Source organism: Lipotes vexillifer, unplaced genomic scaffold (genome assembly GCF_000442215.2).
Source record: "Lipotes vexillifer unplaced genomic scaffold, Lipotes_vexillifer_v1.1 scaffold1261, whole genome shotgun sequence".
In the NCBI taxonomy this organism is placed as follows: domain Eukaryota; kingdom Metazoa; phylum Chordata; class Mammalia; order Artiodactyla; family Lipotidae; genus Lipotes; species Lipotes vexillifer.
This window is the reverse complement of record NW_006796548.1, coordinates 1133636-1152422: the sequence shown is the minus strand read 5'-3', so window position 1 is coordinate 1152422 and position 18787 is coordinate 1133636. Positions and strand designations below refer to the sequence as shown.

Sequence of the window (18787 nt, the reverse complement as noted above, 5' to 3'; positions counted from 1 at the left end):
TTGCTATACCTCTGGGTCTATTATATTTAATTCTGCTCTTGGTAGTCAAAGACCATAGAAAATTAACTGTCACCTGAACAACTCTTCTAGACGCCAGAGACTGGTGTTTGATCGATATTATATATTAAATAAAACCCATCAGCGTGGGATTATGTAGAAAAGCAATTTATTCCATTATAAGCACTTACACAGTTAGTCATGGAGAGTAACAGGCCTGCTGGTGAAACAGGTCACCCAAAATAGAGATGGTATCAAACTAGTGGTCAAGGACTAACTCCTTAAAAAAAAAAAAAAAAAGCAACTCTTATCCAGGATTAATTTAATTTTAAAAACAAATACAAGCTATTGATTCGCTCTTCTCAATTTAACTGGACAGTCTACCTGTGGTATAACTGTCAGGTAAAAACATACATCTTTACAACTTGGTGGTCCCAAGTTTTTTTTTTGTTTTTTTTGTTTAAACCATTTCACAGAAAGGAAAGAAATAATATGAAAACAGCTCAAGAAATACACTAACAAGCAAAAATATATGGGGAAAGAGGAACACATTGTTTTGACTTAACTGAAGAAACTGAGAGGAGACTGGTCTATGTAAGAAAATGTGTATCCTGGCAAGTTCGGTGTGAAGATTTTAGAGCAGGAATTTATATGACTTGAATCTCCCCTATTTCCTGAATAAAAATGACATCTTGTAATATTTATACTTCATGGCTCAGACACCTACCTCACTTGGCTCTATTTCTTAATCACTCTAGCATTTACTTAAATGAGTCAGAAAAACTTGGGGATACAGCATAAGAAGAAAAATAACCACTCACAATATTCCCCTTTTTGTGGCTACTTTAGACCTCTGTTACTAGAAAATTCCTGAAGAAAATTTAAATATAAGTCTGTGGCTTTCCTGAATCAAGAAGCCCCCAGTTAATATTTAGAAAACACCTTCTGTTTGGACTAATAACATTGTTGATAGAACTTATTTTAGAGGGATAACCAACGTCTGTGTCTCAAAACCAGTGTTAAATCAATCTCAGGGTTGAGAGGAAGAAAAGGGGAGTCTAAAATCACAAGAAGTGCAGACATTCTCTAGGATCCTTGTCCTTCTGGATCCACGCTTCCTTCAGGGTCTTCGTCATTATAAATGTTCTCTGCCTGCCAAAAACAAGAAAAAGAGAAAAGGATATTGAGTAAACATGAAAGTTACTTCTTGAAGTTAAAGTTTCAAATAGACAAGGCCAGGGAGACAGACTGTGGGGCATATAGTCTGTTTTAACTATTCAACTCTGCAGTTGTTGGATGAAAGTAGCCACAGACAACCTGCAAATGGGTAAGTATAGTTGCGTGCCAAATAAGACAGGCAGCTGGCCACAGGCCAACCCCCCGGATTAGGATAGTCCCTAAAAACTGAAGTATTGTTACCATTTGTCTTGATAATCAACCTTGAGTCTTTTAATCAGACATTATTCGTAACAGTCAAAAAGTAAAAACAACACAAATGTCCATCAACTGATAAATGGACAAATAAAATGATATATCCATACAATGGAGTATTATTTGGCAATAAAAAAAGTCAGTCACATATTGTATGATTTCATTTATATTAAATGTGCAGAATAGGCAAATCCACAGAGAAAGTAGATTAATGGTTGCCTAGTACTGGGTGGACTGGAGGCAAATGGGAGGGATGGCTACTGGGTGTGGGGTTTCTTTCTGGGGTAACTGACTGTAGTGATGGTTGCACAATTCTGTGACTGTACTGCAAAAACCATGTTCTAAATCTCAATTTATAAATATTTTAAAAAGAGAAACTGTTCTTGCATAAAATAAACTCTACTTGTACGACTTGATGAAATACCCATATCCAAGAGCATCTTAAACAGAGACCACTTTCACTTGGGCAAAACTTACTGTTCTCAGTATCTACTATGCACTTAGTATCACTAGGGTAGGTGCTACAGAGGATGGGATAGTCTTAGCTTTCAATCTGACTACAGGGACAAACAATGTACACAATTATGTGAGTAGTCTGACAACAAAAGTGTGATATCTTCTCCCCTGACACTAATGGGGTGTCCAACAACTCAGTTCAATCCTGATGCTGACCACCTGGAGATAGCACTGTGACCAAGGGCTCAACCCCACAAGACTACCCTCACTTCAGCAGAGGCCAGTGTCAAGCCCTGAGTGCCCAGGCTACCCAAGTACTCCTGCCCAACTTGGCTATAAATTTTCTCACAGCCAGGTTTGATGATTTGCTGGAATGATTCACAGAACTCAGGAAAGCGCTCTACTGGTTTATTATAAAGAGTATAACTCAGGAATGGCCAAATGGAAGAGATGCACAGGGCAAGGTGGGGATGGAGCACAGAGCTTCCACACCCTTTCTGGTGGCATTGATATATTCACCAACCCAGAAGCTCATGAAATCAAAAGCTTTTTATGGAGCTTTCCCAAGAGTTTTTATAGGGGCCCCCTTAAGTTACCCCCTTAGCCTAAACTCAGGTGAGGCCAAAAGCAGCTACTTATAAATAGCAATAGAGACTCCTACCACTCAGGAAATCCCAAGGGTTTTAGGAACTCTGTGCCAGGAACCTGGACAAAGACCAAATGCTTACTACTTATTATACCACAATAATTCTTAAAAACAAAACAAAACAAACACACCCCCCAAAAACGGAGTAAAGTAACAACCTGGACTGGAGGTGATGGCCTTGAAGGTGATGTAGCTTAATCTCCTACAACATTCCCATGACAACCACTAAAATACCTTTCACTGACAGGCTATCTAAGGCAGCCCATTTCACTTTCTTGTTAGAACTCTAATTTTTGATATTAATTTTGTGTGGGTGGGTTACAAGGAAAAGGATAAAGTGGATCCTTATTATAAAAAATTATAATACAGAAAGGTATAAAGAAGAAAACAAGAATTCTCTAAACATACCAACCACATTTTGGCAAATAGCCTTCTATTAAATAGTTACATATAATTAAACATAAGACTAGATACCCAAATTTTAATAAGAGGGATTCTATCATGCTGTTCTATAATTTGCTTTTTTCCTACTTATTAGCATATCATGAATAGCTTATAAAACTAAGTATACTTCATTCTGATACATAATATTCCAAAGTATTGATGCAGTATATAATGTGTTAATCTCATAGGCCACAAATACTCCCATTTTATTTCTTTATTTTTGATTAATAGGGCTATTCCGTAAGAAAGTTCTGAATATCAAAAACTTTTTTCCTCATGTTGAGCCAAAAACTCACCTCTGGTGCTTCTTCCTGGCTCTAGATCTACTCTGAGACACCAAAAGTTTCTTTTGAATTATTTTCATTTATTAGGCTACTGTCACTTAAAAGTCATGCAGTTGTTTTGTAACTTGTGGTAAAAGACACATTACAAAATTTACCATCATAACCGTGTTTAACTGTACAGTTCAGTGGCATTAAGTCCATTCACACTGTGTGCAGCTATCACCACTATCCATCTCCACTAGGCAACTGTTTCTTGTATTGCTATATATCAGACATTACAGTTGCTTTTATTAAATTTTAAGTGCTCTGAAAATTCAAAGGGTGATCACCTTCAATTGGGGTATAAAGGCAGGGAATGTTTTTGGCATCTAGGTAAGTTTCATGAAGAAATGGTACTCTTTGATGCTGTGACACTGCAGTAGGAACTGTGCTAGGCATGTTCATAAGTAATTTCAAGGGAATGCTCGCCTAAAGATTCGACTGCTAGCAAAGAGGGAAAAACAGGAGGCAAGCCAACAATTAGGAGGTTACTGCAATAGCCCAGCAAGTAGTAATGAGAACCTGACCAAAAACTAGGTGTAGAATAGAAACAGGAAAGTTGGTTATATCTGTAAGATGAGTAAAGACAGGAGAAGCACTGCAGAGATCAACAATATAAAATCTGATAAGTGAACCGCACCTAGAGGTGAACAGACAATAGAGGAAGACCTGAGTTTTCAAATCTAGTGAGCTGGGGAGACATTGAAGCCATATAGAAAACAAAAAGTCAGGAGATAAGGGGAGTAAGGAAAGGAAGGAGAAAAGAAAAGATTAGTTTTGTTTAGTTGAGTTCGAGATACCAGTGAGACAACTTGATAAAGTTAAAGGGTAGGCAGCTGAAAATGATAATGTGCAGGCAAGTCACACTCGGGAGTAAACTGAACAGAGTTGCCAGTTGTACTGATGAAGTATATAAATATGAAGTGATACTAGGTCTCATTTATCTAAACTCGCCCAAATAAAGAAACACTTACCATTTGCCAAACTTGCATGATATTGTCTTCTGATACAGAACAAATCACCCAAGGTTCATTGGGATTCCAGGAGAAATCAGATATCTTGGCAGTGTGACCACCATGAATAAACTGAAAGAGGAAGGAAAACAGATGAAAAGCAGACAGAGGACAAAAAAATCACAAACTATTTCAGTTCTGCTCAATATCTGTAACATACCAACAATTCTGGTGGCCCATCTTCTGCATCTTCCGGGGATTGTTCCTCTCCAATTTTACTAGCACAAAAACATTTTTAGAAGTTAAAACAGGGACTTCCCTGGTGGCGCAGTGGTTAAGAATCCGCCTGCCAATGCAGGGGACACGGGTTCAATCCCTGGTCCAGGAAGATCCCACATGCCGCAGAACAACTAAGCCCACGAGCCACAACTACTGAGCCCACGTGCTGCAACTACTGAAGCCCTCACGCCTGGAGCCTGTGCTCCACAACAAGAGAAGCCACCGCAATGAGAAGCCCGCGCACCACAACGAAGAGTAGCCCCCACTCGCCGCAACTAGAGAAAGCCCATGCGCAGCAACGAAGACCCAACACAGCCAAAAATAAATAAATAAATAAATAAATGTTAAAACAGATTTACCTTGAGTAATTCTGGAAAGTGCAAGAAAATAACTCCACAAAGAGTAATAATTAACAAGACTTACCTTAAATCCCAGACATTCAGTCTGCGATCAGTACCACTGGAAGCCAAAATAGTCTCATTGTGAGGCGACCACTGAACCTATACGTAAGAAAAAAGCCATCAATTAGAAAATTGAGGGGAAAAAATCTAACATTATATTTAACAATTTAACCCGTTACTCAACCCAGGATATCAGCTTTTGTTCTATTTCATATTTTTGAAGATCTCATTTATTCTTATTGTCTAATTCCAGCTTCTAGCCAAATGTCATCCAGTGCTGACCTAAGAACTAAAGTACAGCTCACACACAAAGTAATTATTTACCCGAGTACTTATAATGAATTCAGTATTACACATAGGACTGCAAAGACTATAATGTACTCCTCACAGTGCCCTTGCATTAAGCTTCCAACATAATGTAACAATTATTTCTTGAACTGAGTCAGAGGGCTTTGCATATGGAGCTTAATTAAACGGATAAGGCAGAAAACACGGAGTAAGTACTTTACGAATGAACTGTGAAATTAACATACAGCAAGTTATAAAGGATAAAGGAGTGGAAATAAGGGAAGAGACAAGCATCAGGAACAAGGCAGATAAAATAATCAGGCACTAAGTTTAATACCTCAAGAGTGCAGGTGACAAATGATCAGCTTACGGATAAACAATGGAGGGAAAACAATCCCAATTCACACAGAGATCAGCATAGGCATAAAGATGATTTTTATTACTTATAGCAATGGGATAAGGCACAAGTGTGCCCACTCCCACATTCAGGTTTCCCTTGGGGCGGGGGGAGGAACATTAGTTTCTCTCACCTGGAATATTTCATCCTTATGTGATTCAAAGGAATGCAACTTAAGTTTCAGATTTCTCAGATCCCACAAGGCAACAGTCTACATACAAAAATGAAAGCAAGTACAATCAATAAAATTTTTTTATTGAGAAAAAGAAAATCCATAACTAAAAGATCTCTGTGCATTCAAAAGAAGCCAGAGAGGGACTTCCCTGGTGGTCCAGTGGTAAAGAATCCGCCTTCCAATACAGGGGACACGGGTTTGATTCCCCAGTCAGGGAACTAAGATCCCACACGCCGCAGGGCAAGTAGGCCCGCGCAGCACAACTACTGAGCTCACACACCTCAACTAGAGAGCCATGCACCACAACTAGAGAAGAGAAAACCTGCGCGCCACAACTAGAGAGAAGCCTGCGTGCCACAACGAAAGATTCTGCATGCCACAACTAAGACCCGACACAGCCAAATAAATAAATATTAACAACAAAAGCCAGAGAAATCCACCCTGTTTTCTTGTAGAATAAATCACACTGACCTTGTCAGCTGATCCTGTGGCAAGAATGAACTCACTATAAGGATTGAAAGAAAGGCAGTTCACTTCAGCAGTGTGAGCATCAACTGAGTGGCTCGGTTTGGAAGTATTGTTTGAACGAGTATCCCAGCTTTAGTAAAAGAGAAAAAACAGGAAAAAAGCTTGAAATGGGTAACTAAATATAAAACTTAGATAATATATTGAGAAAAAAATGGATTCTACTCACATCATAAGTTTCTGATCATCAGCAACTGACCCAAACAGAGACTCATGGAGCAGATGCCAGGAGACGTCTTCTACTACTGCTGTATGCCCTGTAAAGATGGTCTTCGCATCCACAACTTTTCCTTCCTTTGGAACAGCACTGATGTCCCATAGGCAGATAGTCTTAAATGAAAAATTAACTATTATATAAAAGGGTGTCACTTCCTGACACACCCCAGAGGAAAAAAACTGATATAACTAGCCCAGATTTGCTTCAAAATGGAAAGGATACGCACATGGTCATCTGAAGCACTAAGTAAGTGCCCACTGAGATTTGGGTTCCAAGAAAGCCCGTAGCCTTCCTTCTGATGTCCACGGAGACGCAAGTCTGGGTTGCACTCTCCAGAAGGGTCTACAACGTAACAGACACATCAAGACTATCCAGTCCACTTCCTCTTTGGATCTACTAAGTATAATGGAATTTTTATCAAGAGGTCTAAAGCTCTTACTTTTTATGAGATATACAGACCCATTATGACCAAATAGATAACGCTTAAGAGCTGCACATTCTATCCTATGTAAAAGAGCATTTTTTTTCCCCACGTAGGGAAGAAGGATGAAGGAAGAGTACCCACACATATCAATATAAATATAAGATGTTAAGTTATACAAAGAATAACAAGCAATTAAAATTGAGAGAAGCAATGTATCCCCACAATGACTCATCATTTGTATTTGAATCGAAGAGGGCAAGTACCTGGTTTAGAAGGATGTTTCGTATAGTCAAAAACAAGAACATCACTGGATGGAGTCTTTGTGGCAATGATGCAAGGGTTCTGGGGCATATAGCGTGCCCTGTTTACTTCTCCTTCATGGTTGATCTTGATTTCTATTTCAATTTTTCCACTAACCGAGCCAAAACCTCCAAATTCTGTAAATACAATAAATTAACTGCAAATGAGGACAAAGCAAGAGCTACTCTATGTCACTCAAAGTATGACACAGGCAAGGCTTTTAATCAATGAACTGGCTTAATACTAGAAGCAATCTAAAAATTTGTTAGCAGTATAAAGTGCGTTCACATTCCTTATTTCATTTGATTCTTAGCATAACCCTACAGCGTAGGGAAGAGTTATTATCTCCACAAATTTTACACGAGGGCTTCCCTGGTGGCGCAGTGGTTAAGAATCCGCCTGCCAATGCAGGGGACACGGGTTCGAGCCCTGGGCCAGGAAGATCCCACAGGCGGCGGAGCAACTAAGCCTGTGCGCCACAACTACTGAGCCTGCGCTCTAGAGCCCGTGAGCCTAGAGCCCGTGCTCTGCAACGAGAAGCCACAGCAGTGAAAAGCCTGCGCACTGCAACGAAGAGCAGTCCCCGCTCGCCACAACTAGAGAAAGCCCGCACGCAGCAACAAAGACCCAACGCAGCCAAAAATAAAAAATAAAAAAATAAAAATTTTACACAAGAAAAGAGAAGCTCAGAAGACCTACATTAATTTGTTTATGGTGACTTGACTATGGCAGAACCTAAATTGAATCCCTATTTTTCTGATCCCTAGCCTGGTACTCTTTCAGCTATACCTACAATGATTTAGGTAATAATATACCTAATAAGTATTACATTACTATCTAAAAGTAAGGACCACTTTTTTTTTTTTTGTGGTACGCGGACCTCTCACTGTTGTGGCCTCTCCCATTGCGGAGCACAAGCTCCGGACGCACAGGCTCAGCGGCCATGGTTCACGGGCCCAGCCACTCCGCGGCATGTGGGATCTTCCTGGACCGGGGCACAAACCCGCGTTCCCTGCATCGGCAGGCGGACTCTCAATCACTGCGCCACCAGGGAAGCCTAAGGAACACTACTGACTCCACTTCAAAAATTCTCACTAAGTGGCTTTCAAGCCTCACTTAAACTATCAAAATAAATGTGCTCAATAAGTAAAATCGAAGTTACTGTTTTAATGAATATCAAGTACACAGTGTGCTAGGTACTAAAGAGTCCCTTTTACTATTTATTTGAAACTCTAGTTTGGGATGACCTTTCTGAAATACCGTCACATCTTTCCTCACACCAGTGAAGAAAAACAGAGCCACAACAGCTGGTTCCACTTTCCTGACCTCCCACTTACACTTGCCAACCAGAGTCCTTGGTTGAAATAAACCAGGTAGGCAAGGACTAGACAAAAACATTTTTTATTCATATTTGACTACTGTATGCACTTACAGAATTCTCCCAAGTACCATTATAAAATGTATAACAATATAATTTGTGATTATGTAAATCTTGGCAAAGCAATATTTAAACAAAGGTAGTTAATAAGTAGCCAAAGAATTACAGAAGGCAGCATGATAAGGTACCTGAGTAAGAGTAAGGCCACGGCATAACTGACTCTGCCACTTACTATCTTGGTGGTTTTGGTGAAGGCCTTCAATTTCCCTGAACCTCAAATACCTTACCCATAAAACAAAGTTATGAGAGTAACTTGTAGATGAAAACGACACTCTGAAGGACAAAAATCTTTTCAAAAAGCAGAGACATAGTTGGGTAATATAATTAGCAGATAACTTTCAACCTCAAAATAACTTTATAAGTTGAAAAGCAGTGGTTTAAACAAGCTAAAAACCTAGAAACAGTTCAAAATAGACTCTAAAAGAGAAAAAAAAACCCCAAACACATTAAACAATTTTCCCCCCAGAATTCTAGACCACAAGCATCTACATTGTAAAAAAAGAAGGCATGATTAGGATATGTGATCTCAAAGAACTTTGAGTCCAAACACAGGGAGATAAGATAAGCACACAATTATAGATGACTATGACAGAAAAGAATAATTGCCAGAAAAGAGATACCAACAAGGAAAGAGCAATAGCTGGCATGGAGCCCACAGAGCAAGGGGTAATTGTTATATAATGTGGGTTATTTCAGTATCAGCTATATACTACTAATCAGAGGCCTCCCCCCTCCAACTGCAGTTGAAGTACAGTAATAAGAAATCAGCTTAGAGGATCCACAATTGAGATTTATGAAGATGAGGATTTATCTATTTAACAAATAGATTCCCCAAGTTGAAGGTGATACGCAAAAGGCCAAATCTGATGTAGGAAAGAAAGACCGAGGTAGCAATGTACAATAAATTGAATGACTATCAAGGTCTAACTATATTGCTATTTTGTTTGCTTCTCTCCATATAAAATACCATTTAAAAAGACTGAGACTGGGGCTTCCGTGGGTGGCGCAGTGGTTGAGAATCTGCCTGCTAATGCAGGGGACACAGGTTCAAGCCCTGGTCTGGGAGGATCCCACATGCCGCGGGGCAACTAGGCCCATGAGCCACAACTACTGAGCTTGTGCGTCTGGAGCCTGTGCTCCGCAACAATAGAGGCCGCGATAGTGATAGGCCCACGCACCACGATGAAGAGTGGCCCCCGCTTGCCACAACTAGAGAAAGCCCTCGCACAGAAACGAAGACCCAACACAGCAAAAATAATAAATTAATTAAAAACAAAAGTACCAATGTCACCGTGGATGTGAGGATTAAATTAGTCAATGCTTTTGAAAAAAAAAAAAAGACTGAGACATAACAATATTGTAAAAGTGTCTAGCCTGACGAATTTTTACATATGCATATATCAGGGGAACTACCACACAGATAAAAATACGGAACACCTCCAGCCCTCTCTCATCCTCCTGCAAGGTACCACTGTGTCCCTCCCAACCAATGCTGCCTGACAAACTAGAAAACTGGCATTCTAATTTCTACCACCGTACCGTTTTTTTGAGTCCATAAACATTTTGAAACTAAGAAGAATAAGTTGTAACATCTTGAGTCAAATATTCCATTATTTCATCATGATTCAGTAATAGTTTATTATATATTGAGGCAAAAGACTAAAGATTACTTAAAAACAAAAACAAACGCCCCCCCAACCCATTCCCCAAATAAGTTGCTAAAAATAAATCTGTTGATATTTGAAGATCCTGGTAACAGAGTCTGAAGTAAACTTTTAAACCGAATCTATTTTCAGGCTTAAAATGTGACCACAGCCAGGCTGAATCTAATATAAACACACACATTCTTTTTAATGTCAAAACAAGCGTAAGCCAGTTTTTAGTTCTTTCTCTTTGAAAGTTTAATGATCTTTTGAAGCTGTCTGCCACCAAGTACCTCAAACCAAATGGGGTCAAGTAGATGGTAATCAATTACAATAGTTCAATCTGAGAGTCCAGGACATTTCATCTGAGAGCAAGGAGGGACTAGGAAGCTATCTATCTAACAACAACCCAAGAAGCTTTAAGAAGACATTAGTATATATCTACTTCCACCACTGTTGAGACCACATGGAGAGCACCTGCCCCACTTCAAGCACTCCGAGGGTGATTTGAAGGACGAAGGAGAGGTAATAGTAAGAGAAAAGGAAGGAATGGGAGCTGATATGCTATGTAAACTTAGGGCAAGTTACAAAACAACTGTAAGTATCGGTTTCCTTGTGAGGATTAAATAGGGCAAAATACAGCCATAGAAATGTATCATCCATATTACTGGTATTTTTCATAGTTCCTCTATTATTAAGTATTAGTAAGGGGGATAAAGGTATCATCAGAACATAAAAGTAAATTGGTTTGATACCACTCAAAAAACTCAGTTACCAGAAAGACTGGAGTGTATGTTAAAAGATGCCATTTCAAAAACCAGGGAAGACTTATATGAGGAATCTAAAAAAGAATACAAGTGAATCTATATACAAAACAGAAACAGACTCACAGACATAGAAAACAAACTGATGGTTACCAAAGGGGAGGGGTTGGGGGGGATAAACCAGGAGTATGGGATTAATAGATACAAACTACTATACATAAAATAGATAAGCAACAAGGACTTACTGTATACTCAATATCTTGTAGTAACCTATAATGGAATATAGAAAAACCCCAAAAAACCCCCCAGACCTAATGAATCACTATGCCAAACACCTGAAACTAACACAATATTGTAAATCAACTCTACTTAAAACAACAAAAACAGTGAAGAAAATGGATTAGTCAGCAAATGGCATTAAAAAAAAATTGCTAACCACTTAGAAAAAACTCGGATTCCTATTTCATCCCTAAAACCAAAACAAATACAAGAAAGATTAAAGTTTTAATGGTCAAAACACAAAAGTACCAGAAAACAACAGCTAGCTATTTTAAAATCTTGGAATGAAGGCCTTTCAGTGAATGACAAAATCGGAAGGACACCAGAGGAAAGCTGGATAATTTAAAATTCACAGCTTCTAAACAAAATAGGACTCAAAATTATAAAATAAAGAGGGAAAAAATTACCTATAACCTATTAGTTAGGGATAACTTACCTTATACAGAGAGATAACTCAAAAGAAAAAATGAGCAAAAAACAAATAGGCAGCTCAAGAGAGACAGACAAAAGACAAATATTTTAAAATAGGTCCAACATTACGAATAACTTAAAAAGCAAAGTAGGGAATTCCCCGGCAGTCCAGTGGTTAGGACTCCGTGCTTTCACTGCTGAGGGCACGGGTTTGATCCCTGGTCAGGGAACTAAGATCCTGCAAGCAGTGTGGTGCAGCCATTAAAGGAAAAAAAAAAAAAAGCAAAGTAAAATAAAGAGTGTAGTATTACATTCAATGTTGGCAAAGGCATGCAGAAACAGACATCAATACATCTGCTATTGGTGAAATTGTGAATCTTTCTTTGGAGGGCAACTTAGCAGTACCAATTATAATTGAAAATGTTCTTGCCGCTTGATTAGCATTCCACTTAATCATTCTACAGCAAAACTATGCAAGATACATGTACAAGAACTGTTTTTGAAGCCAAAAGATTGGAAACCACTTAAATGTTAATTGAGGGCTGGTTAATTATAGTATAGTATACAGCCATCAAAAAGGAGGCACATCTCCATATGCTCACACAGGAAGATGTCCAAGATACACCAGGCCAGGAAAGTATATTTTATGCTGTATTCCCAGTACCAAGAAAAATTGCCTGGCATACAGTAAGTACTTAATATATTTATTGAATGAGTGATACAATAAATGGGATAGATAAACCATTCAGAAAACTATTAATTTAACAGCGATCCATACGGGATAGATTTACAGGGGGAGGGAGGTTCACAGTATTTTATATTTGCTTCAATTTTTTTTTTTTTTTTTTTGGCTGCACTGTGCAGGCTTGCCGAATCTTAGTTCCCTGACCAGGGATCCAACCAGGGCCCCCACAGTGAGAGCATGGAGTCCTAACCACTGGACCACCAGGGAATTCCCTGCTTTATTAAAAATGATTTATTATGTTACCAATCAGAATATTTGCTTTATGTCTAAATAACCAAAAGTCCTATTTAAAGACAATTTAATAAAAAGGAAACAGGCTCAGAGAGGCTAAATGATTTATCCTCAAACCACACAGCTAGTGAGCAGCCCAACAGGGTCTCAAGCCCATCTTCTGATTCTTTTTTTTTTTTTTTGATGTGGACCACTTTTAAAGTCTTTATTGAATTTGTTACAATATTGTTTCTGTTTTATGTTTTGATTTTTTGGCCGCAAGGCATGTGGGATCTTAGCTCCCCGACCAGGGATCAAACTCACACCCCGTGAATTGGAAGGCGAAGCCTTAACCACTGGATTGCCAGGGAAGTCCCAGTCTTGACTCTTAAGTTCAGTGTTTTATCCCCTCAATCACTGATGCCTAGAGAATAACTCTGTAGTAACCATATCCTATAGTTCACACACTTGGGTCAGCGACACAAAATCATGTTTGCTGACCTTTATCCTAAGAACTTATTTTGCATTCTATATTACCCTAAGCTAAATATGGAATGATCAAAAGAATAACAGTACATTACAATCCTGGCAAGTAACTGGAACCCAAAATATCTCAGATAAAAGAATGGATTCTGCTAATCAGGAGAAATCTAAGATAAAAAACATTAAACATTCATTTTTGGCACAAATCTCAATACTGAGAGCCTGTCTTCTACCTCCCAGTAATAATTTGAGTTCAAGGACAACAATAAAGGAAACCCACTCATTTCTATCTCTTCTGAAAGGGAAAAAGTATTTCATGAACAGTTAAGCCCTTAGGATATCTCCTAAAAATAGGATATAATTAAACACTCAATTTTTATATACTATATAGCAAATGCCATGGTTAAGTCATTTCTACCACTTAAACCCAGAAAGTGTAATTTAAGCCAGTGTTTTTCAACCTTTTTTTCCATTATTGCCCCTGTAAGGAACCTTGTAGGACATTTTTTTGATACCTTGATGAAATTCCTGTGTATTTGTTTATGCATGCTATGTATTTCTGTGCTTTAAACAGTTTAAAGAATAAGATTGTTTTCACACACACCCCGCTCTGAGAACCAATTTTCACTCCCGCAGGGGCAGTATCTCCCATGTTGAGAATGCAAGCATGCGTAGCAGTAATATATGGTGGATTTTTGCTTCTTTCAATTTTCCCACCACCAAATTTAGTTGAAGAAAGTTTATAGAAAAGGTACAGAACCAAGTATGTGTTAAATATGTCTTCTGACATCTAATATCTATACTGCAAAATCAGGCTTTCCAAAGCTTAGTTATCTTGTTCCCGACTTGAGAGACTACTTTATCAAACTGTACACTCTTTATGATAATTTAGAGATATGAAAAATATAACCCATATATCATTCCTTCCTTCACCTTTAAGATTCCTACCTCCTTTTTCACTGTCGTAGTGTGAAGCATCAAACTGAGCATCATCGTTAGGGAGCTGCACACTGGCTATCACAAGGTGGTTTTGTTCATCTGACGTGTGTGTCCCCAGGACAAGTCGATGAATACTGAAATCTTTCCCTTCTGGTCTGTAATAGGAATATATGGTCAGTATTCAAATCAGTACGCTAAGAGAGACTACAAAGTCAGTGACATACATGTATGCACAAGGCACTATTACAACCAGGTTTTGAGAAGAAGTCATTAAGAGCCATAGTTCCTACTTTTCACATATCTTCCATAGAGCTGAGTATAAGGACCACAGAGCACTTAATTTCATAATTATTTCTTAACTTAGCCAAATATTTACAATTACTTTGAGGAAAAAGTCTGATGGAATAAAATACGAATTAGCTACTCACCCTTTACAAGGAGTTGGAGGGAAAGAAACCAATTGGTGGGTATACTACCACTTTAGGTTACTTCATTAGGTTAACGTCATTAAAAGGGAAAGGAAGTAACATCAGGCAAACTAACTGTTCAAATACTACTGAAGCACAAAGATGATTAAGATGTGATTCATATCCTCAAAAAACCAGGGACAATTAAACAGTCATATACACAAACATTTTAAACACAAGTCAACATATAATTCATGAAAAGTACCCAAGAACATGGAAATTTAGATACGAAAGATTACTTCTGGAATAAAGGACACATTCTTAGAAGAAGTGTTACCTGAGCAGGTCTCAAAATGAGAGATAATCTAGAAGAGGGGGACAAGGGCTTTGGAAGACAGTATTCTAAGGGAAGTAAGCAAAGGGAAGATTACAAAGCACCAGACACCACGTTAAGCATTTCACATACCTCATATCACTTAAACACCATAACAACACTCTGAAGTACTATTCTAATTTAAAGATGGTTTGGGAAAATTAAGCAACTTGCCTAAGATCACAACTGCCAACTAACAGAACTAGAACTGAAGTCCAAATCTGACTTTGAATGTGGGAAAACAAAGTGAGAGAGAAGGCTAGAAAGCAGATTAAAATGAGACTCTAGGGTACTGAATGCCAGCTTAAGGCATTCTGGACTCTTTACTGTAAGGAACAAAGAACCATAGAAAATTTATAAGGGACATAGCATCATCAGAGTTACCTCAGAAGGATTAATTTAACAGTGTAAAGCAGAGGTTCTTCAAGCGTGGTATCAGGAACAATAGCATCAACATCATCTGGGAACTTGAGCATGCAAATTCTGAGATCCACTATAGACCTACTCAATCTGAAACTTGGGGGGGGGGGATGGTTTGTGGTGCTCAACAATCTGTTCTGCAGGGAATTCCTTGGTTGTCCAGTGGTTAGGACTCAGTGCTTTCACTGCCATGGCCCGGGTTCAATCCCTGGTCAGGGAACTAAGATCCCCCAAGCTGCAAGGCGTGGTCAATTGAAAAAAAAAAAAATCTGTTTTACAATCCCTCCAGCTGATTATGATGCCTGTTAAAGTTCTAGAACCCATGGTCTAGATGGGAAAGATGCTACACAAGAATTGATCAGGGCTTATAAATGGACTGTCAAGTGGATAAAGGGGGAAAAAATCTAAGAAATGTCAAACCAAAGTCAACTATGAAAAGGAGAAATGGGAACAATAGAAAAAGTTGGGTTGGGACCTCCATGGAAAAAATATACTCAGTTTGAAATATGTCATGTTGGGGAAGCCAATAAAATACTCCAGATAAGATAGCTGAAAATTCAGGTAGCGCTCAGAAGTTGGGTCTGGAGATAAATCAACAGAAATTCCTCTGCACAGAGTTAATAGGTGTCTACATCTTACATGGGAAAAAACAGAGGAAAGATAAGAGGGCTGTCAACATAAAGTTGGGGATACCTGCATTCAGAAAGTTAAAGACTCAGAGCAAGTGAGGGAGGGAAGAATATTATAAAACTACGATTGTATGGTTTTTTGTTTTTGTGTTTAGAAACAAAATATGAATAAAAAAGAACACACACACACACAGTAAACAGTAGACATTAGAGACAGTTGCTTAAAGGACCCCTCATTCTAAAAAAATAAGTAAATGACATTGTTATTCGAGCAGAATACAAAAAAAAAGGGGGGAAGGATATCTGGACCAATGTCAAATACTGCAGAAAGATTTATTTACCTCAATTCATAAAGTAGAAAGCTACTAAAACTACAGAACAGATTTCAGCCTTGGGTTATTTAGTCTTATTCACCGCTTTCCAAACATAGCTAATCACATTATATGGAAAGCTTTTCTAGAATGACTTAGTAGGTATGGGGTGCCCAATATTTGGGATCCTCTGGTCCAATATCATTTAGCACATGTCTACAGTAAATCTGGAATCACCATTCAACTATTCTCAAGTATCCTGCCGCAAGTTCCTAAGAGGTTTGAACTGAGAACTCCTGACAGAAATGACTCCACTTATCCTGAACTCAAGTAATTCTGATGATCAGCTGAATATGGGACCTCCTGGTCCTGATAAACCAGCTTCCAGCTCTAAATTTCTAAGTACTTATTAACATACTTAGGACAGATGTCGCCATTTTTTTTTAAAAAAATGCCAATGTGAAGGCAGCAGGCTTATTCTTAAGTTATTAATAACATTTATATAAAACTTGTTGAGCTGAAACGTAGCCAAATAACCACAATTCGCAAATATCTTGACTTCTAAAGACCTGAGTTTTGAAGGAATTTACTTACTTAGTACACATATAGAATTTCTAAATGTTGTTCTGAATGGCAGGTACCATGTCACATTCACCTTTGCATTAACCAGCTACTACCAATGACTGTGAGATTCAAATTTCTTTTGTTGAAAGAACTGGACTCATCATAATACTTTTTGAAAGCTGACAAACTTTACATTACTGTTTGGTCAACTATAGTTATAATACGGCTATTCAATTCAGAATCAGATAAAGAAGACAACATGTTTTCTCTTATCAGGTAAACTGCAAAGTAGTTTTACATTTTGCCTTTTTTGGCCTAGAAAAAAAATGTCACCACTAGGTTCTGATCACGTGTCCGCTACGGGTGACTGGAGAAAAGAAAAACAGGGAAAATCAATGCAAGAAATCTACACCGAGAACACAACAAAATAACGTTCAAAAGATTCCTATCACCTGGTTACATCAGGAAGCCACTGTGCAGTTAGGCTGGGCCACTCCAGAGCATGGGTCATCACCAAATCGTAAAGAAAAGGAGTGTTCTTTTTCCATATTTTGTATTCTTCATTGATCACACGTTCTTCGACTGCGTCATCAAAGGCTGCTAAAACATTAAAAACAAATTTAAGTTAGCGACCACAAATGGAAACCGAGTAAACACTTCCAAAGCTACCGGCACGGCTCCAGAATCCCGGTTCTGAAATGGAGGTTTGTCTAAATCTCCCCGAGGCGCAGGCACCAACACCGCTCTCCAGCTTCACGGGGCCTAACTGCTGGGGTCATCCCGGCCAGACGCCGTTAGCCGTTCGGGCGACGGCGTCGGCAGAACAGAACCCGCGAGGAGGCCCGAACACCGATCCCTGCGGGTAGCGAGCGCTGCAAAGAAGACCCGGAGAGAGACAGGTAGACCGACAGGGAGCGCGGGGAGGGACCAAACACCCGCCGGGGCCCCCACCGCCACCCTCCCGCCGCTGCGCCGGGCCTCCGCTCCCGAGGAGCTGGCGCGCCGTTAGCCCTCCCCGCGGGGCGATTTCTCCTCACGCCTGCGATGGCGGGTACGGCACTCAGCAGAGTCCAGCCTGTCCTCACTGTTAGGCCGTGTCGAGGCCGCTACGCAAGCCCGGCACCCCCGCTCTCCTGTGGCCGCCCCGGCACCCTCACCTTCCTTGTCGGCCATGGCGGGCAGGCAAGCCGCGGGGATCGGGTTGAGCTTTGAGAGAGGGGCGGGGAGGCTGCGGGCGCTCGCTCTGCGCGCGCGGCCTCTATTGTTTCCTGCTGCCCCTGATTGAGGGCCGACTCGCGCACCTTCGCGCCAACACCGGCCAATCGGAGCGCGCTGAGCGGCGAGGTGGGCGGGGAAGCCGCGTTCGTAGCCTATCCAGACGCGCAGAGTCGCTTGCCGCGGGGTCGAAGCGCGCGCTCCTCCCCTGCCCCCACAAGGCCCGGAGCCGACTTCCTTCGATTGCGCGCGCGCGGGGTTGGTGAGAGTGCGCCTCTCGAGATCACGTGAGAGGTTTAGTCCGCACGCTCCTGGGTGCAGCCATTTTCTTGAAGGGTGTTAAGCTAGCGATCCCTTCCAAGTAGGACTTTAGATGAGGAGTCTAAGATGTTTTCGGGTCTAGTTGTCAACTCTGGGGGTGAGGCTGCAAGAAAAGGCTTCTATCAGACCTCGAGATGTCTAATTCAAGTGTCCCTTTCTCCTAGGTCCTCCAGTTTATTTGTTCCCTTAGTTGTTAGAAAGAACTATTGATGAAGCAAGCCCAAAAAAGTGGGCCTTGGACTTTTTTTTTTTTTTTTTTTGCGATACGTGGGCCTCTCACCGTTGCGGCCTCTCCCGCTGCGGAGCACAGGCTCCGGACGCGCAGGCCCAGCGGCCACGGCGGGCCCAGCCGCTTCGCGGCACGCGGGATCCTCCCGGA

The 18787-nt window shown here is 40.1% G+C and overlaps 1 protein-coding gene and 1 non-coding gene across 4 annotated transcripts; both read right to left on the bottom strand.

Moving 5' to 3' along the window:
• Positions 1-145: 145 nt before the first annotated feature.
• Positions 146-18131, bottom strand: RBBP4 (RB binding protein 4, chromatin remodeling factor). Of its 3 annotated transcripts, none has more exons than XM_007468687.1 (12): positions 18030-18109; positions 17325-17472; positions 14178-14323; positions 7220-7393; positions 6759-6874; positions 6485-6645; positions 6262-6388; positions 5749-5826; positions 4953-5029; positions 4471-4528; positions 4272-4382; positions 146-277 (listed from the first exon to the last, which is right to left on the bottom strand). In XM_007468687.1, the coding sequence occupies exons 1-12, from the start codon at positions 18043-18045 to the stop codon at positions 257-259; spliced, it is 1233 nt and encodes a 410-aa protein (XP_007468749.1). In that variant the 5' UTR covers positions 18046-18109; the 3' UTR covers positions 146-256. The 3 variants fall into 3 exon arrangements, with proteins under 3 accessions (XP_007468749.1, XP_007468747.1, XP_007468748.1); XM_007468685.1 differs by having other exon boundaries at positions 154-1149; positions 18030-18131; XM_007468686.1 differs by lacking the exon at positions 146-277 and adding an exon at positions 737-1149 and having other exon boundaries at positions 17325-17469; positions 18030-18098.
• Positions 12672-12743, bottom strand: TRNAE-CUC (transfer RNA glutamic acid (anticodon CUC)). Its single transcript has one exon. It is a non-coding gene; the product is annotated as a tRNA-Glu (tRNA).
• Positions 18132-18787: the final 656 nt, after the last annotated feature.

Coding starts and splice junctions, on each gene's coding strand:
- RBBP4 (XM_007468685.1), bottom strand. Junction 6,389..6,484: donor GATGATCAGAAACTTATGAT/GTGAGTAGAATC, acceptor CTTTTACTAAAG/CTGGGATACTCGTTCAAACA. Junction 1,150..4,271: donor TCATGCAAGTTTGGCAAATG/GTAAGTGTTTCT, acceptor TGTTTTTGGCAG/GCAGAGAACATTTATAATGA.